The sequence below is a fragment of the Canis lupus genome, chromosome 32 (assembly GCF_048164855.1).
Source record: "Canis lupus baileyi chromosome 32, mCanLup2.hap1, whole genome shotgun sequence".
NCBI classification, from domain to species: Eukaryota; Metazoa; Chordata; class Mammalia; order Carnivora; family Canidae; genus Canis; species Canis lupus.
Window position 1 is genome coordinate 41,191,406 of NC_132869.1, and position 25,027 is coordinate 41,216,432.

At 43.5% G+C, this 25,027-nt stretch overlaps 1 protein-coding gene and 1 long non-coding RNA gene across 8 annotated transcripts in view; one reads left to right on the plus strand and one right to left on the minus strand.

Moving 5' to 3' along the window:
• Window positions 1-17,818, minus strand: part of EDC3 (enhancer of mRNA decapping 3) — a 51,001-nt gene extending 33,183 nt beyond the window's left edge. For 2 of the 5 annotated variants that reach the window (XM_072809651.1, XM_072809648.1), the window contains exons 1-4: window positions 17,153-17,302; window positions 16,438-16,504; window positions 5,589-5,770; window positions 2,619-2,938 (exon numbers count right to left, since the gene is read on the minus strand). In XM_072809651.1, the coding sequence (XP_072665752.1) occupies window positions 2,619-2,938; window positions 5,589-5,752 (484 nt within the window). In that variant the 5' untranslated portion in view covers window positions 5,753-5,770; window positions 16,438-16,504; window positions 17,153-17,302. Of the gene's footprint in view, window positions 1-2,618; window positions 2,939-5,588; window positions 5,771-16,437; window positions 16,505-17,152; window positions 17,303-17,607 lie in introns of those variants that run through there. The other 3 variants (XM_072809652.1, XM_072809649.1, XM_072809650.1) reach the window with 3 other exon arrangements.
• LOC140623298 (uncharacterized) lies at window positions 17,597-18,932 on the plus strand. 3 transcript variants are annotated; one of them, XR_012022955.1, is made up of 3 exons: window positions 17,598-17,826; window positions 18,420-18,519; window positions 18,609-18,932. It is a non-coding gene; the product is annotated as an uncharacterized lncRNA (long non-coding RNA). The 3 variants fall into 3 exon arrangements; XR_012022956.1 differs by having other exon boundaries at window positions 17,597-18,301; window positions 18,420-18,932; XR_012022954.1 differs by having other exon boundaries at window positions 17,597-17,826; window positions 18,420-18,932.
• Window positions 18,933-25,027: the final 6,095 nt, after the last annotated feature.

The window sequence follows — 25,027 nt, forward strand, 5'->3', positions numbered from 1 at the left end:
GAAAGAAGCCTGTCTTGAAAGGCTACATACTACATGATTTTAATTATGTGATACTCTGGAAAGGGCAAAACTACAGAGATGGTGAAAAGATCCGTAGTTGCTGAGGTGGGGGAGAGGTCACAGAGGAAAAAGGGGAAATGGTGAAATGTAATCTGTACAATACTATAATGATAGAAACAACACACTGTATTTGTTAGAACCCACAAAACTTTAGAGCACAAAGAATATGCCTTAATGTACGCAAAATTTTAAAAGAGAAAAAAAAAAAAGATGACTGAGGTGGAGGATCCCAGGATGGACGGCAGAATGCAACAAAACAATCTGTTACAACCGGGTGGCTCAGTGGCTTAGCGCCACCTTCAGTCCCGGGTGTGGTCCTGGAGACCCGGGATGGAGTCCCACGTCAGGTTCCCTGCATGGAATGGAGCCTGCTTCTCCCTCTGCCTGTGTGTGTGTGTCTCTCATGAATAAATAAAATTAAAAAAAAAATAAAAAAAAGAAAAGTCAATGAAGGGGGTTGAGGGTCTAGGTTGGTAATTCTTTTTTTTTTTTTTTTTTTTTTTTAAGGTTGGTAATTCTGATAGTGCTATACCTGCATACTAGAACTGAATCATTTAAGCCAATGGCAGATGGTAGGAGACAGGTTCTCGCTGTTGAAGTGAGAAGTTACAAATAAAACAAGGAAGCAGCTAGAATGATACAATGTAGTAATGGATTCCAGTTAGAGACATCATCAGTATGAACTCACATTTAGCTTAATGAAAGTTACACAGGAAAATAGTAATAGATACATGTACATACACTGTGAGCATACATATACCTATTTCCCTGCTCTGTCAGCCGAAAAGGCAACACCCAGTAAAAATGAGCACACCTTGCACCCAGACAGTGGCTTGCAATACTATTCTCTAATAAAAGAAACAAGGCTCCTTGGAGATACGGCTGATTCTAGGGTTAGAGTAGGAAACACAGAAGATAAACGTGGAGCATCTTTGTAGTGCCAGAAAGTAAAGAAGTACTAGGGAAAAACCCACCCACAATAATGAGGGAATGTCAAAGGAACACAGGAGCTAACCAAAACAACTCCCAGTGGCCAAAGCAGTAACAATTTGAGCACTGAAATAAAGCAGTGATGAATTATAACCCAAAGTAGAAGATAAATACCTACAAGTCCATACTGATAAAAAATAAATAAGTAAATAGGAGAGAAGAGACAAATCTCTGGTTTAGAAGAATTCCAAACAATTTATGCAGATACCTGCATAACTTTCCACTCTTTAAATGTGGATTGCACACAGTCCACTTCCTCCTAATATAGAAGGGGGTGGGGAGAACTCTACAAGAGAAATGTGACCTACACACTCCCTCAGCCCGGTTATCAAGGTCAATATTATGTCATAAACCATGTTGATATAACATAACCTTGATATGACATGATGAAAATAATATCGCCGTGGTCATCTTCCCCCAAATACATAACCCCAATCTAATCATGAGAAAAACATCAAATACCAATTGAGGGATATTCTACAAAATACCTGACCAGTACATCAAAATAGTCTAGGTCACCAAAACCAATAAGAGTCTGAGAAACCACCAGGGACAAGAGGAGACATGATTACTAAGTATAAGGTGTTGTGCTGGACAGGAGCCTACAATGGGAACAGTAGATAAAAACTAAGGTTATCAGAATGAAATAGACTTTAATTAATAATAATGTAATTGTAACAAATTTACCTTAGTAATGTAAGACATTAACAACAGAAAGAAAAAATATGTAGGAAATAATTACTAATGAAAGTTGTCTCTCCCTCTACCTATGTCTCTGCCTCTCTCTGTGTCTCTCTCATGAATAAATAAAATCTTTAAAAAAGGAGGGGAGGCACCGCCTGAGTGGCTCAATGGTTGAGCATCTGCCTTCGGCTCAGGTCATGATCCTAGGGTACTGGTGAATCTAGTGAATCTGTTATAATTCACTCTTATACCATTATTTTAGTGAATATGTTAAAGAGCATACCAAATTCTAGTGAATTAATTCTAATTAGTTCCATAGTGAGTAAATGGCATCCAAAAATTTGTGTCAAACAAAACTGGGCAATCAATACACTCATACATTTTCTCCTTGATGTGTCAGTAAGGACAGTGAATACAGTAAATTTAAAATTGTAGTCTGTCAGAAACTGATCACAGAGATGTGCAGGCGAGTCCCTTCTCCTCTTTTCTTGAGGATGGGAGTCAAATCACAAGTTATTCAAGAATCCCCAGCAATGGCCAAGTGCAGACTCAACTCACACACCACTACCTCCATCAGTCACCAGATTAAAGACAATAATGGCTTTCATCTATATGAACTTGAGGCAGGTCACTGACTTTTCTTGAAGGAAGTTAAGTGGAAGGAGAGGGCAGGGAGCTGGTGTCTCTAACAGCTTATTTTCTTTCCCTTAATATCCTGAGAGACAAGCCCTGCAGTAAGACAACCATGCTGTATTTTTGTGAAGCTCTGCCAGCATCCATTTTTACTGGAGTAATAAAGAATTTGTTTAAAGAATGGCAGTGGATAAGAGCTTATAGCCCTGAAACACAAGGTTAAGAAGAAATCTCAACTTGATCCAACTTACAAGAGTTGTGCCGACGGCGGAAACTTTTGGATTGACTCAAGGATTCCGTGTGCCTGTCCACATAGCTCTTTGAGCACTGTTGCTGCTGTGGGGAAATGGCAACATCCTGACTCTTCACATCTGTCCTCTTAGGGATATTCTGAGGAGCACTGCTGGAAGAGGATGGCTTCTTCACCAGCTTGCCCATGCCATTCTGGCTGATACCCACTTGGTACCCAACACCAGATGGGCCTAATTCTGTCTGATGAAGGTCTCCAAAATGCTGGTTTTCTCCAGGACCTGGTATCTCCAGAATTTTTAATTCCGTAATGTCACCTGCCCTGAAATACACAAGAGTCCAAGTCTCAAAACTTGCCTATGTAAGTGTCACACCAATATTCATAGCAGCATTCTCCATAATAGCCAAAAGGTGCAAACCCAAGTGCCCCCTGTAAGATGAATGGATAAACAAAACACAGCACATACAGCGAAGTACTTACTTACTCAGCCTTTAAAAGGAGAGAAATTCTAACACATGCTATAACATGGATGAACCTTGAAGACATTATGCTAAGTAAAATACACCATCACAAAAGGACAATTATTAAATGATCTCACATACCTAAAACAGTCAAATTCAGAGAAAGAAAGTAAAAAAGTGGTTTTTAGGGCTAGAGGAAGAAGAGATTGGAGAGTTAGTATTAATGGGGTATGAAGTTTCAGTGTGGGAGGATGGAAAAGTTCTAGAGGTGGATAGTGGTGACAGGTGCACAATACGTGAACATACTTAATGCCACTGATTTGTATACTGAAAAATGGTCAAAACATAAACTATATGTTATGGATATCTCATCACGTTAAAAAATAACACAAGCAATGTAAAAAAGACAAAGCACGAGAGTGATAAAAATGATGAAATTGGGATCAATAGCAACCAGTTACACTTTTGCAGAGCTGTAATTTTTCCCCCTAATTGAAGTATAGTTGACATACAGTATTATATTAATTCCAGGTGTACAACATAGTGATCTGATATTTATATATACCACGAAATGATCACCACAAAAAGTTTAGTGATATCTGTCACCATAGAAAGTTATTTTATATATATATTTTTAAAGATTGTATTTATTTGACAGAAAAAGACAGCATAAACGGGGAGCTGTAGGCAGAGGGAGAGGGAGAAGCAGTCCCCACCCTCAGAGCAGGGAGCCCAATACAGGGCTCAATCTCAGGACCCCCTCGGATCATGACCTGAGCTAAAAGCCATGCTTAACTGACTGAGCCACTCAAGCACCCTGAAAGTTATTTTATATTAATGACCATATTCCCTATGTTGTCCTTTACATCCTTATGTCTTACTTATTTTATAACTGGAAGTCTGTACCTCTTAATGGCAGGGCTTCATTTCATTGAAATAGAGGCAAAAATGAGGAAAGGTGGTAGAGCACTTAAGGACAAGGCTCAGGCACCAACACTGCCCTTTAAAGAGACCTATTGTTGGGAGCCTGAGTGGCTTGGTCAGTTAAGTTTCTCTGACTTTGGCTCAAGTCATGAGCCCAGAGTCCTGAGATTGAGCCTCATGTCAGGTGGATGTAAAGGAACGGAGGAATACATGAAAAGAAAACCCAAAGAGGCAACAGAGAAACTAAAAGAGGGAACTTCAATAGTTAGGGAGCATCTAGATTAAGGTTCAAATTAAGATACTGCAACTCGATTTGGCTATTAGGTCATTTATAACTTTGGCAAGAGTGAGTTCAACAAGATGGTGAAGTTTGAAAAGTGGGGTAAGGAAAGACTAGAGAATGAGGCCACAAAGGGAATGAAAGCAGACTATTTTGCTCTGGAAAGAACTGTGGTATATATAAAGAGAAGGGAAATGACAGGGCAACAGCTGATGGCTCACACAAGGCGTGGTGGGTATGTTGGTGGGTATGGGTGTGCAGGAGTGTGTGAACTGTGGGGGAAGGCTGGGGAGGGCGTCACAAAAATGCAAAGAGGAAAACAGGTATGAAGGTTGAAAATGAAGACACAAGAGACTGAGAACGGTATGAAAGGAGACCAAAGGGATCCCTGGGTGGCGCAGCGGTTTGGCGCCTGCCTTTGGCCCAGGGCACGATCCTGGAGACCCAAGATCGAATCCCACGTCAGGTTCCCGGTGCATGGAGCCTGCTTCTCCCTCTGCCTATGTCTCTGACTCTCTCTCTCTCTCTCTCTCTCTGTGTGTGACGATCATAAATAAATAAAAATTTTTTTAAAAAATTAAAAAAAAAAAAAAGGAGACCAAAAAGGAGAGTATATAAAGCATATGGGATAAGGGTAGCCCTGAACACAAAGGGTATGTCTTCTATTGAGACTTCAGAAGGGGAAAGAAATTAAGAATGGATACTCCTACAGAAAAGATTAAATGAAGGTATTGTTCCGAAAGTCAAGGAAGCGCTTATCTGACAGTTGTTTGTTGCCACTGTTCTTGTTTTAACCTAAGAAAGGGAGATTTTTATGAAAAACTGGTGAAAATAGAGATGTGAAGGCCACTGAACTTGAGATCCTCAAAAACTAAGAAAACTACATTCCTGTAACTACAGACGTCAGCTACTGGCGACAGTGTGCTTCCAGAGATAAATTATAATACAAATCTACAAAGAGAGATACATTTATGTGGTGGTGGGGGAGAGATCAATAAAACACAAATAATAAAAGCCTAAGAAAATAGATGATTCTGAATTTGACTGTTTTAATTAAGAATATTGAGTGTTTGACAGAGATTAGGAAAAGGTTTCACAAACCCTGATCTATTAGCTAAAAGTTAATGACGACATAAAGTCTACGCTGAAAACAGCCGCTAGCCTGTAAGAGTTAAGACTATAAAACCTCACCCCTGACAAGACTACTCAGATGCAGTCCTCTGCAAGAGAATACTGGCAACTGGACCTAGGCTCAAGCTCCACAGACCACCAGACTAGATCTGAAAAACTCAGCGAAGACACTCACCTGAAGGTGACTTCCGGCACGAGGCACTTCACTCCATTGTGGAAAGGCCGGGTGAGAGAAATGGTCTGGCTGACCTGGTCCACCGCGGACACTCGTCCCTGATAGACTCCCAAGCTATCTCCACAGTTGATGGACACAATACTGCCCAGCCAATCCGTAGCCATGATTCTGATGTAAGGCCACTGTCGAGAGAAGGAGCCACACACAGCTTGAGAAACAGACAAACCTTTCATTAAATTCAGCAGAAACTAGGTCAGGCTCTGAACCAGGTGTTGCTTAATAATGCACGTTCTGGGGGCGTCTGGGCAGTTCAGTCCATTAAGCATCCAACGTCTGATTTCAGCTCAGCTCACGATCTCAGGGTCGTGGGACAGAATCTGGGGTTGTGAGACAGGGCTCTGCACCCAGTGGGGAGTCTGCTTGGGGTTCTTTCTCTCCCTCTCCCACCTCCATCCTGTGTGCATGCAGATTCTCTAATAAATAAACTTTTTTTTTTTTTTTTTTTAAAGATCTAAGACCTTACAACTGGGAGGAGGGCAGAGGGAGAGGGAGAGGCACAAGGAGACTCCCAGTGAGCAGGGAGCCTGCTCCAGGGCTTGAGCCTAAGACCCTGAGCACTCGACCTGAGCCAAAGAGAGGCACCCAGGCGCCCTCAAGTTTTATTTTTCATACTTTATTACTTCAATTAAGGATGTGACAGAATGTGTAGTATTTTTTTTTTCTTAAAGATTCATGTACTGGGGCCCCCAGTGGCTCAGCTGTTCAGCACCACCTTCAACCCAGGATCGAGAACCGTGTCAGGCTCCCTGCATGGAGCTTGCTTCTCCCTCTCTCATGAATAAATTTTTTTAAATTTTTTTTTAATTGGCAATCGATAAAAAAAATAAACATGCAACTGCTACATGACCCAGCAACTGCACCACTGGTCATTTATCCGAGGGAAATGAAGACTTAAGTTTACACTAATAGCCCCAAACTAGAAAACCCACATGACCTTCCATGGATGAATGCTTAAACTGTGGTATATCCATACCACAGAGAAAAAGTGAAAAAGTCAACTCCCAAAAATTACATTCTGTACATTCTGTATAATTCAATTTGTGTTAACATTCCTGAAATGACTAAAGAGGGCAGCCCCAGTGGCCCTGGCGGTTTAGCACCGCCTTCAGCCCAAGGTGTGATCCTGGAGATCTGGGATTGAGTCCCACGTCAGGCTCCCTGCAGGGAGCCTACTTCTCCCTCTACCTGTGTGTCTCTGGCTCTCTCTGTGTGTGTCTGTCATGAATAAATAAATAAATAAAATCTTGAAAAGAAAGAAATGACTAAAGACATGGAGATGAGTGGTTCCAGGGTTTAGGAAGGGATGGAGGCAGGAGGAAAATGAGAATGGCTATAAAAGGACAATAAGGGGATCCCTGGGTGGCTCAGTGGTTTTGCGCCTGCCTTTGGCCGAGGGCGCGATCCTGGAGTCCCGGGATCAGGTACCGCGTCGGGCTCCCGGCATAGAGCCTGCTTCTCCTTCCTCCTGTATCTCTGCCTCTTTCTGTGTCTATCATGAATAAATAAATCTTTAAAAAAAATAAAAATAAAAGGACATTAAGGGGATGTCTGGGTGGCTCAGCACTTGAGCCTCTGCCTTTGGCTCAGGGCATGATCCTGCAGTCCCAGGATGGAGTCCTGTGTAAGGCTTCCTCCATGAAGCTTGCTTCTCCCTCTATGTCTCTGCCTCTCTGTCTCTCTCTGTCTCTGTCTCTCATGAATAAATAAAATCTTTCAAAAAAAAAAAAAAGGACAATATGGAGGATCCTTGTAGTAATGGGAATATTCCGTTCTTTGATTGGTAGTGACACGGTACTATAATTTTTGAAGATGTTATCAATGAGAAAAACTGGGAAAAGTATATGAAATCTTTCTGTATTATTCCTTAGAAGTGCATACAAATCTACAATTATCTCAAATAAAAAGTTTAATTGAAAAAAAATCAAAAAAAGAAAAAAAATCAATGTCTTCTACAGCATTAACAAAATAAATGAGGAAATCATGTACGATATCAATAAATATAGAAAGATAGGGGCGCCCGGCTGGCTTAGTCAGTAAAGCATGCGACTCTCAATATTGGGGCTAAGGTCAAGCCCCACATCGGATATAGATTACTTAAAAATAAAATCTTAGATAAATGCATAAAGATAATCCAACAAAACTGAACACCTATTCATGATATCAAGAAGGGTAGTGGTGGTATCTACAAAACAATTACAGATAACACCATATTAATGCTGAAATAATGAATCCTTTACCCAAGACTAAGGACAAGGCAAGGATGTTCACTTTCACTACTTCTAAGCAACATTACACTGTACATCCCACTCTGCAATAAAACAAGAAATAAACACAATAGGGACACGTGGATGGCTCAGCGGTTGAGCTCTGCTTTCCGCTCAGGGTGTGACCCTAGAGTTCAGAAATCAAGTCCTACATCTGGGCTCCCTGCTCAGTGGATAGCCTGCTTCTCCCTCTCCCTTTGCCTATGTCTCTGCCTCTCTCTAGAGTATCTCTCATGAGTAAATAAATAAAATCTAAAAACAAAAAAGAAAGAAGCACAAATATTGAAAAGAACTACATAAATGACTTTTGTTTTTAAGATTTTATTTGACAGAGAGTGTACAAATGAACAGACCAGCAGATAGAAGGGAGAGAGAGAGAAGCAGGCTTCCCACTGAGCAGAGAGCCCAGTGTGGGACTCAATCCCAGGACTCTGGGACCATGACCCAAGCCAAAGGCAGACGCTTAACTGACTGAGCCAACAAGGCACCTCATAAAAAAAAAAAAATTAAGATTTTATTTATTTGAAAGAGAAAGAGACTGCACACATAAGCTGGGAGAGAAGCAGAGGGAGAGGGAGAAGAAGGCTATCCACTGAGCAGGGAGCCCCAGGTGGGGCTCAATCCCAGGACCCCAGGATCATGACCTGAGCTAAAGGTAGACACTTAATTGAGCCACCCAGGCACCTCTCCAAAAAGGTCTTTATTTATAGCCATACAATTGACTGTATGTAGAAAACCCTAAGAAATGTACCAAATAAAAAATTGCTATTAGAATTTAGCAAGGTCACAGGATACATGCTGAATTAAAATAAACTGTATTCTTTACAATAGCAACAAAAAAATGAAATTTTTAAATACTATTTATGATAGTATTAAAAAACATAAGGTACTTAGGACTAAATCTAATGAAACACGTGCAGAATTTCTATAATGAAAACAATACGAGACCCCTGAGAAAAATTAAGATGACCTAAATAAATGGAAAGATGCACCACCTTTGTAAGGCAAAGGGCTCATTGTCAATTCTCTCCAAATTGATCTACAGATCAAACACAAATATTGATAAAAATCCCAGCTGGTCTTTTTCTTTTTTTAAGATTTTATTTATTTATTCATGAGACACACACAGAGAGAGAGAGAGAGAGAGGCAGAGACACAGGCAGAGGGAGAAGCAGGCTCCATGCAGGGAGCCCGACATGGGACTCGATCCCGGGACCCCAGGATCACGCCCTGAGCTGAAGGCAGATGCTTAACCACTGAGCCACCCCGGCATCCCTGTCAACTATAATTTTAAATAGACACTGATATCATACATTCAAGTTTATATTGTTAATAACTGAGAATTTTTAATAGTTTCTTTCTTTCCTTCCTTCTTAAAGATTTTATTTATTTATTCATGAGAGAGAGAGACAGAGAGAGAGAGAGAGGCAGAGACACAGGCAGAGAGAGAAACAGGCCCCCTGCAGGAGACTGATGTGGGACTTGATCCCAGACCCCAGGATCACACTCTTATTCAAAGGCAGACTCTCAATCCCTAAGCCAGGCATCCCAATTTTTAATAGTTTCAAAATGTGGACTGCCACTTCTACATTAATAGAAGCTTTTTAAAAAGTAACTATTCAGGACGCCTCGGTGGCTCAGTGGTTTAGTGTCTGCCTTCTACCCAAGGCATGATCCTGGAGTCCCAGGATCAAGTCCCACATCAGGCCCCCTGCATGGAGCCTGCTTCTCTGTCTCTGCCTCTGTGTGTGTGTGTGTCTCTCATGAATAGATAAATATAATCTTTTAAAAATAAAATAAAAGCAGTGTTTAGTCTGTGTGGGAAGGGCTTTCTACTCTTCTTTGTGTACTTACTTCTTTTCTATCAAGGTATAATATATATAGTAAGTCTACATATTCTAAGTGTACAGCTGAATCAATTTTTGCATACTAATTCACCAATATAACCTCCATTTAAGACATCGAATACTTCAAACATCAGAAAAGATTCCACTGTGTCCCCACAAGAGCAGCCATTATTCTGACATCTAATTTTTTTTTTTTTAATTTATTTATGATAGTCACAGAGAGAGAGAGGCACAGAGACACAGGCAGAGGGAGAAGCAGGCTCCATGCACCGGGAGCCCAATGTGGGATTCGATCCCGGGTCTCCGGGATCGCGCCCTGGGCCAAAGGCAGGCGCCAAACCGCTGCGCCACCCAGGGATCCCTATTCTGACATCTAACACAAAAGATTAGTCTGTTTTTGAACTTCATGTAAATGGAATCATAAAGGTTCTCCATAAAGAACCAAGGTTTAAGTTCTTTTGCTCAATATTATACCTGTGAGATTCATCCTTGTTGTTACAAGCAGCAATAGTTAGTTCATTCTTTCTCTGGCTACATAGTATTCTATATGCCTCAAAGTATTCACCCATCCTACTGCTGATAAACAATTGGGTTATTTCCACTTTGGTGGGGGAACTATTATAAATAAAGAATTAAACCTTTTTTTAAAAGATTTTACTTATTTATTCATGAGAGACAGAGAAAGAGAGGCAGAGACATAGGCAGAGAGAGAGAGAAAGAGAAGCAGGTTCCATGCAGGGAGCCCGATGCGGAACTCCATCCCAGGACTCCGGGATCATTCCCGGGGCTAAACTGCTGAGCCACCCAGGAGTCCCAAGAATTAAACATTTTTGTATTTGTGGGGGCAAATGTACCCATTTATGCTGACCATATTACACGGAAGCCCTAGAGTATTTATGGACTATTTTGCTCAAATGCTAAACTATCACTTTTTCCTTGTTAAGGATGAGACTTTTCTGTATTTCCCTTATAAGAAGTCTTCAGATAACAAAGTCAGGTATCCCTAAATGATCTTCCACCCATAGTGCAACTGAGGCAGTTGCCAAAATAATTCATAAACCACAAAAGAACAACTTGCCGATTACAGACTAATCAACTACCATTTCATCTGCCCCATCAGAAAGACATCATTCAGATCCAAGGAAAAACTCTGGTCCACTAAGGACAATCAACAGCTGAAGAGGAGTAAGTGATTAGTTACAGGCTTCTGAAAAAAACAGATATTTTTCCACACATTTACCTAGAAACCTGCTTAATCAAAATTTTGAGATTGGTGGAAATCATTAAAAAAAAAAAATCTAGTACCAAAAAAAAATCTAGTACAATCCAAGTACTAATTCTAGATCTTCCATAAAAATCAGCATAGTGAAAAGGGCACAGATCTCTGAGGTCAGGCATCATAGGCTCACATTCACTTCTGGACTTCACCATTTCCGTTACCATGACCTGGGCAAATTATCCTAATTTGAGTCTCAATTGTCTCAACTATAAAATGGTAATTAACACCAATCATACCACCACCTCACAGAACCACTGTGAAGATTGAGATAATCAATATAGTTTTTATCATTAGTTAATTTTATTTCAAATGTCTCCTTTTAGCAAAAATATTGACCAGATAGATGGGCAGCCCAGCCCAGTGGTTCAGCGATTTAGCACCGCCTTCAGCCCAGGGCCTGATTGTGGAGTCCCGGGATCGAGTCCCAGGTCAGGCTCCCGGCACGAAGCCTGCTTCTCCCTCTGCCTGTATCTCTCTCTCTCTCTCTCTCTCTCTCTCATAAATAAAATCTTTAAAAAAAAAAAAAAAAGAAATTCTCTCATAAATAAAATCTTAAAAAAAAAAAAAAAAAGAAATATTGACCAGATAGGGAACTTGAGTTATAACCCTAGAAAATCATTATGGGACAGCCACTTTGATTCTCACCCAAACAAAACTACAAAAATGCAACTACAAAAGCTACAAATTCTATCTTGGAAATGAAGTCCCAATTTTCAAACTGAAACACATATCTTTAGCGTTATGCAAAAATATGCAAGCAAGGGAATCAATTTCCACACTTTCATAAACCTGATCAGCCCACATAACTGGATTATCAATCAAAGACTTTCAATCCTAATATGCGTTACTCTAGGACAGGAGTCTGAAAACTATAGCCCATGGGCCAAATAGGGCCCACTACCAATCAAGTTTTATTCGAACACAACCCCACTTAGGGTGCCTCAGTGGCTCAGTCAGGTGAGCCTTGGATTCTTGATTTTGGCTGGGGTCCTGAGAACCAACCTTGATTTTGGCTGGTGTCCTGAGAACCAGCCTCGAGCACAGCGTGAAGTTCACCTGAAATTCTCTCTCCCTCTCCCTCCCCCTCCCACTCGTGCACTCTTGTTCTCTAAAATAAATAGATAAGTCTTAAAAGAAAAAGTATGAAATAGACAAATCCCCCAGAATAATACAAATTACCAAAAAATGACTGAAAAATAGAAAATCTGGATAGTCCTATATCAAGTAAAGAAAACTGAATTCGGGGATCCCTGGGTGGCGCAGAGGTTTAGCGCCTGCCTTTGGCCCAGGGTGCGATCCTGGAGACCCGGGATCGAGTCCCACGTCGGGCTCCCAGGATGGAGCCTGCTTCTCCCTCTGCCTGTGTCTCTGCTTCTCTCTCTCTATCATAAATAAATCAATCAATCAAAAAAAAAAAAAAAAGAAAAAGAAAACTGAATTCGAGGGGTGCCTGGATGGCTCAGTGAATAGAGCATGTGACTCTCTTGATCTTGAGGTCCTCAGCTCAAGCCCTATGCTGGGTGTAGAGATTATAAATAAACAAACTTAAAAAAAACAGTGGGGCACCTAGGTGGCTCTTCGTTTAAGCTTCTAGCTCTTGATTTCGGCTCAAGTCATGATCTCAAGCTCAGGGCCCATTCTGACTCTATGCCCTGCGAGGAGTCCGTTTGAGATTCTCCTTCCCTCTCGCTTTGCCCCTCTCCCTATACCTGCATGCTCTCTCAAATAAATGAATCTTAAATTAAGAAACTGAATTAGTAATTTAAAATATTCCCACAGGGCAGCAGCGGTGGCGCAGCGGTTTAGCGCTGCCTGCAGCCTGGGGTGTGATCCTGGAAATCCAGGATCGAGTCCCACATCAGGCTCCTTGCATGGAGCCTGCTTCTCCCTCTGCCTGTGTCTCTGCCTCTCTCTCTCTGTCTCTCATGAATAAATAAAATATTTAAAATAAAATAAAATAAAATAAAATAAAATAAAATAAAATAAAATAAAATAAAATAAAATAAAATAAAATAAATAAAATAAATAAAATAAATAAAATAAAATAAAATAAAATAAAATAAAATAAAATAAAATAAAATAAAATATTCCCACAAAAAAAAAGCCTAAGCCCAGAAGACTTCACTGGTAAATTCTATCAAACATAAGAGAAATAAAAAATGCTATACAAACTCAGAAAACAGAGAAAGCAGCATTTCCAGCTCATTTTATGAGGGTATTATTGCTGTTACTAAAGTCAAAGACATCATAAGAAAACTTCAGTATCCCTCATGAACAGACACGAAAATCCTTAACAAAGTATTAGCAAACTAAATTCAGCAACATGGATTAATATACACACCATTACTAAGGGGGGGGGGGCCCTCATTCCAAAATACAAGATTGGTTTAACATCCTAAATTCAAGTAACATAATACACCATTTATACATACCCTAAAGGGTTGTTTTAATATAAAAAAAAAGCTAGGGGCACTTCAGTGGCCCAGTTAAGTGTCTGCCTTTGATTCAAATCATGATCTCAGGGTCCGGGGATCAAGTCCCACATCAGGCTCCCTGCTCAGCAGGGGAGTCTGCTTCTCCCTCTCCCCAGCCCCCACGTGTGCTTTCTCTTTCTCTCCAATTTTTTTTATATTTTAAAAAAATATATTTTAAAAACATCAGGGGGCACCTAGCTGGCTCAGTCAGTAGAGCATCTGGCTCTTGATCTTGAAGCTCTAAGTTCCAGCCCCACACTGGGTATGGAGCCAACTTAAATAAATAAATAAATAAAATTGTGTGATTTAGGGGCGCCTGGGTGGCTCAGCCAGGTAAGTGTCTGCCTTCAACTCGGGTCACGATCCCATGGTCCTGGGATCCAGCCCCACATCGGGATCCCTGCTTAGTAGGAAGCCTGCTTCTCACTCTGCTTCTGCAACTCCTCCTGCTTATACTCTTTCAAATAAATAAAATATTTTTTTTAAGTGTACTTAGGGGGATCCCTGGGTGGCGCAGCGGTTTAGCGCCTGCCTTTGGCCCAGGGTGCGATCCTGGAGACCCGGGATCGAATCCCACGTCGGGCTCCCGGTGCATGGAGCCTGCTTCTCCCTCTGCCTATGTCTCTGCCTCTGTGTGTGTGTGAGACTATCAAAATAAATAAAAATCTAATAAATAAATAAATAAATAAAAATAAAAAAGTGTTTTTAGATAACTTTGCATTTATTTTTTAAAGTTAGTATTTACATGTCAAAAAATTTTGAGACCTGAGTGACGAGGGAAAAAGAATCATTCATGCCAAAGCAACTCCACTGTATCTTTGGACAGCCAATAAAAAAAAATCACTTTTGAAAATTTAACAAATCCAACTCCTTTTAAATTCTATCCCAAAATTAATTTACTTCTGTAGAGTACCCAAACATAAAGCTAATACTCCAGGATGGAGCCAGCCAGTGTTAGGGTCAACCTTCCTTTCTTCTACATTCTCCTAAAGCAATCTACTACCACAGGTACTAGATTTTCAATTCTTTTTTTTTTTTAATTTATTTATCCATGAGAGACACACAGAGAGAGAGAAGCAGGCTCCATGCAGGGAGCCCGACGTGGGACTCGATCCTGGGTCTCCAGGATCACGCCCTGGGCTGAAGGCGGCACCAAACCCCTGAGCCACCCGGGCTACCGGATTCTCAATTCTCGAGATCAGACGAGATCGGGCGCGTTCAGGGTGGTATGGCCGTAGACTGGATTCTCAATTCTCAAAGCCTAACCACATCACTGATTCCGACGACTGAGACTCCACTTGAACCCCTTCTAAGTCACATCTCTACCTTCATTAACTTATATAATTGCATTTTTTTTTTAATTTATGATAGTCACACACACACAGAGAGAGAGAGAGAGAGAGAGAGAGAGAGAGATGGAGGCAGAGACACAGGCAGAGGGGAAAGCAGGCTCCATGCACAGGGAGCCTGACGTGGGATTCGATCCCAGGTCTCCAGGATCGCGCCCTGGGCCAAAGGCAGGCGCCAAACCGCTGCGCCACCCAGGGATCCCCGTATTTTTTTTTTAACTCAACTGAAATTTCTGACATGTATATGACCCTTACATTTCATTAAACTGCACTAGGCAAATCTTGAGATTAACCAGATTCTCTCTCCACTTCATAAAGGCAACAAATCTGGTAAGCACACCTTCCAGATAGGCTGTAAATACTGTATATAAAGAAAAGGGATACAGACTCAACTCGGCAGAATCCCAACTGCAAGTTGTACCCATAAATCAAACCCCTCCAGACATAGGTGCTCAAAACCATGATTCCATCCAATTTCACCACAATCTGGCAAAATCCCCTAACTCACCCACCAGGTCATCATAAAAGACTTTAACTGATGCCTTACTAAAATTCGACACACTCTCATTCTATTCCTTTGAGATATCATTTGAATGTCCTCTTCTGGCAGAATTTATAACTCTAGCAACCCTGCTACTCTGGCTATTAAGAACGGAAAAATGACACATTTTCTACTTTGCATTAATTACAGCACCTCAGGAATCACAAATACTTTTTTTTTTTTTTTTAGATTTTACTTATTTATTCATGATAGACACAGAGAGAGAGAGAGGCAGACACAAGCAGAGAGAGAAGCAGGCTCCATGCAGAGAGCCCAAGGCAGAACTCGATTCCGCGACCCCAAGATCAGGCCCTGCCTGGGCCAAAGGCAGGCGCTAAACCGCTGAGCCACCCAGGGATCCTCCCCCCACAAACACTTTAAACATTTTCCAGTCCTTTGTTTTTTACACTACAGTTCTTTAGCGGTCAGACACATTAGCAGTCAATTTGGTGAGTTACAATCAACTTTTTCTGTTTTAATGAAATAGAAAATGTAAACCAGCATCCTATGCAGAAAGGGTAAACCTTTGGGAGGGGTGTGTGTGTGTACCCTGTGCATGCTGGGAGCACATTAAGTCATAATGTAATAATGTATCCAGCTGTTGGTCCTGGGTCAAAAAAAGTTTGAAACACACTTTGCTAGTCCCACAGGCCTATCAAAAAAAAAAAAAAAAAAAAAAAAAATTCTTAGTAGTCACAAAGTTCATTACTTGTAACCATCTTCCTTCCCTACAGAGAAACAAACAGGAATTTTGAATTGAGTACATCTAATCTGCCATTCACCAATCAATCAATCAATCAAGCCTGGGTTGAACCGCTAAGCGGTTGAACGTCTGCCTTTGGCTCAGGGCTGACCCCGGGGTCCTGGGATCGAGTCCCACGTCAGTCTCCTTGCAGGGAGCCTGCTTCTCCCTCTGCCTGTGTCTCTGCCCCTCTGTGTATGTGTCTTTCATGAATAAATAAAATCTTTTAAAAAATAATTAAAAAAAAAAAAAAAAACTAGAATCCACCTGAGGTTTCCAGGTGCAATACTAACCTGCTCAGAGACAATTCTGATGGAAGTTAAGACCTGTATAGGGCAGCAGACCCGCGATCGGTTTAGTCTGTGGAGAGGGGAGAGAACAAAAACCACTGATTCCTCATCCGTAACCGCAGGAGAGGGCTGCGGGGACCCCTCCCGGGTCTGGAATTGGGAGAGATTCATTGAAAACCGACTGGCCAAGCGCTGTGCCCCGCCTTGCACAAGCCATTCGACGAGCCGGTTACTACTGATAAAAATTCACTCGGTTATCACACAAAGAGCGCCTGCACCTGGAAAGAATCACGAAGCCGCGAACCTGGCCGGTGTCACGTCCTCAGCCGCCCTTGCGCCTGAGACCCCCCCAACACACCTCCGCCCGCAGGGGCTTCGGCTCAGGGACGTGGCACCGGCGCGCGCAGCTCCGAGCCACCGCGCTCCATTGTGCAGGGCGACACCGGGCAAGGAGCAAAGAGTGGGCGAGCTGCCGCGGCCGTGCCCGGGCGAAGCCGAGGGCCCCCGCGCTCACGCTCCTGCGGCCCTCGACCTGCCCCCCCAACCACACACCCCCCCCCCCCCGAGGCAGCGCCCCGCACCCGGCCCCCAGCCCGCGCGCTCGCCTCCAGGCACCTCTACGAGGCCTGGAACCGCGAAGCCAAAAGCAAAGCCGCCCGGCAGCCCCGGAAGCCCCCTCCCGCCAGCGCCCGCCGCCCCGCCGCCCCCTCGCGCCCACCTCCACGCCGGCCGAGCGCCGCCTCCGCACGCCGCGCCCAGCGGGGCCCGCCACGCACCCGCCGACACCGGGAGGCTCGACGGGCTCCTCCACACCCACCCCCGCAGCCGCGGCCGGAAGCGCCCCGCGTCTCCACGCCGCCGTCGTGAGGTCACTTCCGGCGCGACGCCTTGGAACCCCGAGGGCCGGCGGGGCGGGGCGGAGCTCCCGGGAAGGCTCGAGCGGGATCAAGATCCTGGGCGCGCCCTCCCGCCCGCGGGCACGGGGCTCTGCGCCGGTTCCCGCCCTCCCCCCAGGCCCCCGGGGCCTGTCGCCGAGGACTGTCGCCTGGAGGACTTCGGGGAGGAGGTGGCGCCCGGCGACGTGGGCCTCGTCGACTCCGGCAGCCGCGGCTGCGGACGCAAGGAGTCGGCCCCGCGACGGATTAAAGGATTAAAGGTTCCCTTCGCGGTTACCCGTCCGCGCGCGTGGGCTCCGGCGCGTTGGGGCTCAGCGTTGGCCGGACGCCCCCGCTCCCGGTGCGCGGGGGGACGCCGTTCCCCGGGGCCTCTGCGAGCGGCGTCCTGGGGAACTGGAGACCTGGAGGGCTTGCGAGGTCATCGCGGGAAAGCCCGAGACCCGGCTTGGGAATCCCTGCGCGGGCAGCAGGGCGGTTACGAACGTGGCTCTGCGAAGTAAGGGGAGGAGTTCTGTAAAAGCTCCCTCTGCGGGGACTCCCCACCCTTCCCTTATCGCGAGAGATCCAGTTTTAAGTCTGGAGGGACCCCGGCCTGTATTTTTTTTTTTTTAAGATTTATTATTCATTCATTCATTCATTCATTCATGGGACACAGAGAGAGGCAGAGACACAGGCAGGGGGAGGAGCAGGCTCCATGCAGGGAGCCCGATGCGGGACTCGATCCCGGGTCTCCAGGATCACCGGCCTGTATTATCTTTTTTTTTTTTTTTTTTTAAAGATTTTATTTATTTATTCATGATAGTCACACAGAGAGAGAGAGGCAGAGACACAGGCAGAGGGAGAAGCAGGCTCCATGCACCGGGAGCCCGACGTGGGATTCGATCCCGGGTCTCCAGGATCGCGCCCTGGGCCAAAAGCAGGCGCCAAACCGCTGCGCCACCCAGGGATCCCCGGCCTGTATTATCTTAAAGGTCTTTACAGTCGATCCTTTACACCCTCCAGATCCGGGAGCCCTTAGGGTGTGAAGCTCAGGGTTGAATCCTAACTCTACCTTCTGTTTTTTTGTTTTGTTTTTTTTTTTTTTTTCAGAACAGCTGTGCGGCTTGAGATGAACCTGAGATAGCTTAAAAAAAAAAAAAAAAAACTGCTGTGAAATGTGCACCTGAACCTGATTGGCATTCCTAAAGGGGTGATTAATTCTCTTGTGTCTTTTTTTTTTTTTTTTTTTTTGGTTAGGATTCTATACTCCAGGCCAAATAACTTTTTTTTTTTTTTAAGATTCACAGGAGAATTAGTTGTAGAGGCCACTTTTAGGCAACAGGCATAATAAGCACTTGGAAACCTGAGTCGGGCAGAGGTGCCCACAGTGACCAGGGGACTGAATGCAAACAGACTCATTAGGCGACCCACCTGAAAATAGCCATAGACCTAAGCTGAGGAATGGGCTACCTGCAACCGGGCACAGGTACCCAAACACGAAAATTCCATGTTCCCATCCCTCCTCACCACCTCCTAAACTACAGCCCAACACTGCCTCCTGACAGTCTCTCCTTTGCTTTCCTGACCAGCTAACTGGAAATTCAATAAACTTCTATCACCTTTGTTCTGCCTCAGGTGAATTCTTTTACCTCTGATGCCACCAGCCTCCACCCAATCTGGACACACCCACATCTGTCTTCTCCACCGCAAGCACTGCTGTAGCCCAGAAGTCAACTGAAGGTTATACCTAACCGTAATCCCACCATCTTGCACAGTGCCTGCCAAGAGTAGATGCTAAAATGTGTGTCTGTTGAATGAAAGAACTGTCCCTAAGACCACCTCAACAGACTTTGCCCAGAGTTCAAACTGGAAGACTTTTAGTAAGATCAGAAGCCCCACTTGGTCAGCCATTAAACTTTGAAAAAGAGATCAACTGCCCTAATTCCACTATTGAATTGTTTTGCTTAGCAAATACAGTGTATTGTTCTTGTATTGAACTTTGGCTTCATGGAGGGATCAGTCGCCCCATTTTTTTTTAATGTTTTTAAGCGTTACTGAGTTGCTCATTTGGCCTAACTGGTGTGGCAGAGACATTCAGAATTCTAAAGGGTAACATTGTTTTCTCTAAACTATGTATTCATTCTTCTTTCTCTAGTGCTGGTTATCTGGAGAGCCACAAAGATTCTCTCTGAGAAGAGTATTGTTTCTCTTCCTGACATGAGCACAGAAAAGTTGCTTTCATTAAGTTCTTTCAGAAACCACAATCCAGTGGCATCCAGCAAAGGTTGTTGAAGATACACATTCTAAAGAGAAAAAAAAGATACACATTCTAGGTCTCACAAAGAGTCTAATTCAGTTAAGTCTGGGGTAGCATCTGGGAGTCTGCATTTTAACAAGCTCCTCAGGGGGTCCTGATGCTGGTGGCTAGAAGATTATACTTCTGGAGTCACTTAAGCCTTGCTTAGCATTAGATAAAAGAGCCTTCTAGCACCACCATTCCCTCCTCCACCCTCCCACTACCACCCTAAACCTAAATTACGCGGAAATTGACAAGGTTTACTCCTCCGAAATGGACTTGAAAGAAAACTGGTGGAAGTGAGCCCAGATGACAAATGATGAGAAGCCATAATAAGGCACTAGCAAGTGGGGCTGATGAAGTGAGGACAGACAAATCCTAAAGATGTTTAGGAGATAAATCAACTGCCAGATTCGTGACTAAAGCAAAAGATTGGCAGTGCTGTTTGCTTAGATGTGGAATAGAAAAGGATGAAGAGGTTGTATAGACAGTAAAAGAAGAGAGGGAAAAGGTAGATGATAAATTCAGATCTGTGAATGAGTTTAAGGTAGTGTGGGAGCAGTTAAATTCCTTACACTTGGGAAATTGGGGGCCTTGCCCTAGACCTCAGGCTTTAGATGGCCCTCACCCTGGAACTATTTTATTTTTTTAAGATTTTATTTATTCATGTAAGACACAGAGAAAGACACATAGGCAGGGGGAGAAGCAGGCTCCCCATGGGGAGCCTGATGAGGGACTCGATCCCAGCACCCCGGGATCACCACCTGAGCCCAAGGCAGACATTCAACCACTGAGCCACCCAAGTGCCCCTCCCTGGAACTCTAAAGAAAGCCTTTCTTTGTGACTAAAGGGACGTGACTACCCAGAGCTCACGCCCCCACTTTCAGACCTGCTATATTTCATATTTCTGGGATTCCCAAATCCCCTCCCAAATGGCCTGAGTCCACTTCAGGCCCAAAGATACACCTCTTGTATAGGTCATCCTGATGGTGGACCTCACTACCATTGTGCAATACCCCTAAGCCCAAGGAGCAGCCCAAAAAGTGGCTGTTTGAGAGGAGTGTGAATACTCTTGCCCTGGCTGCTCACTTGTTAGGAACATACCTGCTGTGGGGTATCTGGTGGGAAATTGGAAACGGGAATCTGGAGCTCAGGAGAGAGAGATGAGATTTGGAAGTCATCCATAACCAAGGCAGTACTTAAAGTCCCAATAATGGATGATACAGTCCAGGGATGCCATACAGCATGGGAATAGTTAAAGGCCAAGGACAGAACTCCAAGGGCCAACATTTAAGGGATACTCATAGGAAGAGAATGATTCAAAGGAAATTGAGAAACCACGACTAGGAATACAGAAGAAAACTCAGAGGTGGGTAATGCCAAAGAGATACTTTTAAGAGAAAAATAATCAGAGAAGACCTAGAATGTCCATTTGATTAGGACATGGTTACTCCTGTAACTAGGAGCTCCCTCATGATTTTGACAGGGGCTTTAAAGGGGAATGAAGGAGCCAGAATTCAAATGTCAGTGGGCAAGGAGAGAGTTGGAGATGAGCAAGTGGAAACAGTTAAGTGCGAACAATTTCAAGAAGTTTGACTATGAGAGTGAGAAGTGAGACACAGTAATAGAGGCGGCTGAAGATAATCACTCAGCAGCAGAATTTACTATTCACCAAATGCTCTTGAAGCCTTCCTAAGTTCCCAAGTCCTAGAACTCCACCAAGTACTGCTGGTTATAGATAGTTTTCCTAAGTTCCCAAGTCCTAGAACTCCACCAAGTACTGCTGGTTATAGATAGTTATCTGAACTAAGTAGACCTACTGACCACTAGAGTCCAATTTCTGGGAGCCATTGTAGATTAAGCCAGTGGGCAGCACCTACTTGCCTCTCCCAACATATGGAAGGGGGGATTTGTTTTACCAAGACTTACTTCTGACTTACTGTGCTGTGGGCCACACTAACAGTCTCTAACAAGGACATCAACTATCAGAGAATGAACTCTTAGGTTGAGAAGAGCAAAGCACTAATCTGCAGTTCTTGACAGGGTATGTCATGGAGATCTAAATGGTAAAGCTGAAAGGAACCTTAGAAATTATCTACTTTATGACTGCCACCACCCTTGCTTAATTAATTGTTTTTTCTAAGTTTAAAAAAAATAAAAAAGAAAAGTTTTTAAAGTAGGCTCTATGCCCAATGTGGTGCTTGAACTCACAATCTTGAGATCAAGAGGCATGTGCTCTACTAACTGAGCTAACTGGGTTTCCCAGCCACCACTCCCATTTTACAGGTGAGAGCTTAACAAGTTAAGGTGGATCCAATATTGAGACCAATCTCCATTATTTATATGTAGGAGGAACATATATATGTCCCAGTTTGCCTGGAATAGTCCCAGTCATGCCTGTTACCCCTTCATAACGATTAATACTCTCCCCCCCTTTTTACTGTCACGTGTTCTGGTTTAGACAATAAATTCTTTTTGGAATGTTGGTGAAGTTGGTGGGGTCTGGAGTGACAGCCAAGAAAGAATTCTTGAGACATCTTTGGTGCAAAACGGTGGTTTTATTAAAGCATGGGGAGAGGACCTGTGGGCAGAAGGCGCTGCTCCCTGGAGATTGTGAGGAGTAACTGATATACACTTTCCAGTTGGGGGAAATAAAGTTCCAAAAAGATTTTTATATGTTAAAGAAGACTCACAGGATATTGGAGGCCTTGTTATTGTCAAACTTAAGGTTGTTTTTCCCTCTAGCAAGGCATTAACATTAAGACAGTTGGGAGCTCCCTGGAGGAACATTATGGTCTACCTGACTCAAGTATTTATCAATGGGCTGCAGGTTATAAGGACATTTAATTTTATCTACATTACTTTCTGCTTTTGTTTCCCACATCAACAACCACAATGAGATACCATTTCATACCCAGTAGGATGGCTGTAATTAAACAACAACAACTGAAAAGAAGTGTAGGTGAGGATGTGGAGAAATCAGAACCCCCTCATACACTGCTGGTGGGAATGTAAAATGGTACAGCCACTGTGGAGAACAATTGGACAGTTCTTCGAAGTCAGAATATCCATATGACCCAGCAATTCGACTTCTAGGTATATACCCCAGAGAACTGAAAATGTATGTTTGACCAAAATTGTGTACACAAATGGTCATAGCAGCATTATTCACAATTGCCACAGGTGGAAACAACTTAACTGTCCATCAACAGAAGAATGGACAAACGTAGAGACAGAAATTAGTGGTTGCCTGGGCCTTGGGGTGGGGTGGGGGGCAAATGTAAAGCCTTATAGATTCGCCTTTTCTGGACATTTCATGTGAACTGAATGGTACAATACCTGGTCTTTTGTGACTGGCTGCTTCCCTGATGAGGAGAGTAAAGGCAAAAGAAATGTAAATAAGATTAAATTTCCTTACAACTTGCATCCCGCTGACAAATACTTGAAGGCAGTTGTGAATGCCTTGAGGATGGTGTACCCTGCCTGCCTCGGATATTTCTTAATGGGCTGTAAGTAGTAAGTGATGTAGGAAACCAAGGCAGAAGAGAAACTATTAGATTTCCTTACTGCCCACAGCCATTTAAGTCCTTGAAACAGTCTGTGACATTCCTCTAGGGACTCAGCTGCCTCTGTTAATACTTTGCTAAGGGCAGAAGGCAATCTTAGCCGGACCCCCAGGATCCTCTAAGTCTACTCTAACACATAAAAGTTCTTTTGGAAACTTCCTTTATCTCTACCCACCAAAGATACGCGTTGGCAATCATCCCCCAAACATATGACCCGCTGATATACATCCAAAGGGTCTCAATACTGAGTTTTTACTAAACAGTAATAAATTTCCTTTTCCTAGCAATAGCTGACCCCCTCAAGGTCCTGGAAACCTTGTTTCCGAAATGCTTTGGAGCCTTGTGCTATCCCTAGGCCCCTCCCAACCTGAAAGTACATAATGGGCTACTCCTGAGACTCCAGTGCAACTCCTTCTGCCCAAGGGTCCTGTCCCTGTGCTTTAATAGAATCACTGTTTTGCACCAAAGATGTCTCAAGAATTCTTTCTTGGCCATTGGCTCCGAACCCTAACGTCTTTCCTACATCAACTTCATAATTCTGGGTTTAACGTTTTAGGTACCACCAAACTTTCCAAACTGGGAGTCTGTGGTCCACCCAGCCAAGGCAATGATGGAGGGAAGAGAAGGCAAGCTGAGGACGAGGCAGGAGCTAACGCCATACAGCACCACCCCCCCAAGGTGGGATTTGTGTGACATTCCTCAGGCACTCCCGGGGACCCTAAAACAATGACAGAAGGGATTGTAAATAAAATTAAATTTCCTGATAACCTGCAGCATGTTGACAAATACTTCAAGATACAAGCAAAGTATAACATTCCTCCAGGAGGCTCCCAAGCTGTCTTAATGAAAATGGAGAACAGAGGGCTAGCCACGGATAAAGCACAAGCTGACACCCCACAAAGACAAACACCCCCCACCCCCGCTGCCGCCCCCATGGGATATGTGTGACATTCCTCAGGAAGTTCCCAACTGTCTTAATATTAATGCCTTGCTAGTGGGAAAAACAACCTTTAACTTGACAATGGCAAGGCGTCCAGTATCTTTTAAGTCCTCTTTAGCATAATTAAAATCCTTTTGAAATCTCCCTTTTCCTTACCTCCCCCAACTCCCAGGTGTATAATCAGCCACCCCTCACAAGCCCAGGGCAGCGGCTCTTCCTGCCCCCTGTCATTTGATGAATCAATTTTCAAAATAGGAGATGCACAGTAGCTTCTAGGACTCTAGAGTTCAAGCATCCTGTGACTCTGATGTAAAAATAACAATTAGAACCTTGAGAAGAGTTTAAAAAGCACTTCTAAACCATAATTCGTGTCTTCTCAAGAGCTAGCCATGAGAACTGATTCCAAAGGGTATTTTTAAAAGCCAAGTAGCTTATTTTTAATTTTGTGGAAAGATGTTTCTTTTTTTTTTTTTTTTTTTTTAAGATTTTGTTTATTTATTCATGAGACACAGAGAGAGAAGCAGAGACACAGGCAGAGGGAGAAGCAGGCTCCATGCAGGGAGCCCGACGTGGGACTCGATTCCGGGTCTCCAGGATCACACCCTGGGCTGAAGGCAGGTGCTAAACTGCTGAGCCCCCCGGGCTGCCCAAGATCTTTCTTCTTAAGCAGAAGCATTTCTCCAAATAAACAAGAGGAGTTATTTGCTAATGGACAGACAGCACCTTTTTAGGCCAACAAGTAACTCAGTCTAATTCTATAACCTAATGCCATGGTGGCAAATGAATCAAGGCTTTTTTTTTTTTTTTTTTTTTTTTTTTGATAGTCACAGAGAGAGAGAGAGACAGGGACACAGGCAGAGGGAGAAGCAGGCTCCATGCACCGGGAGCCCGATGTGGGATTCGATCCCAGATCTCC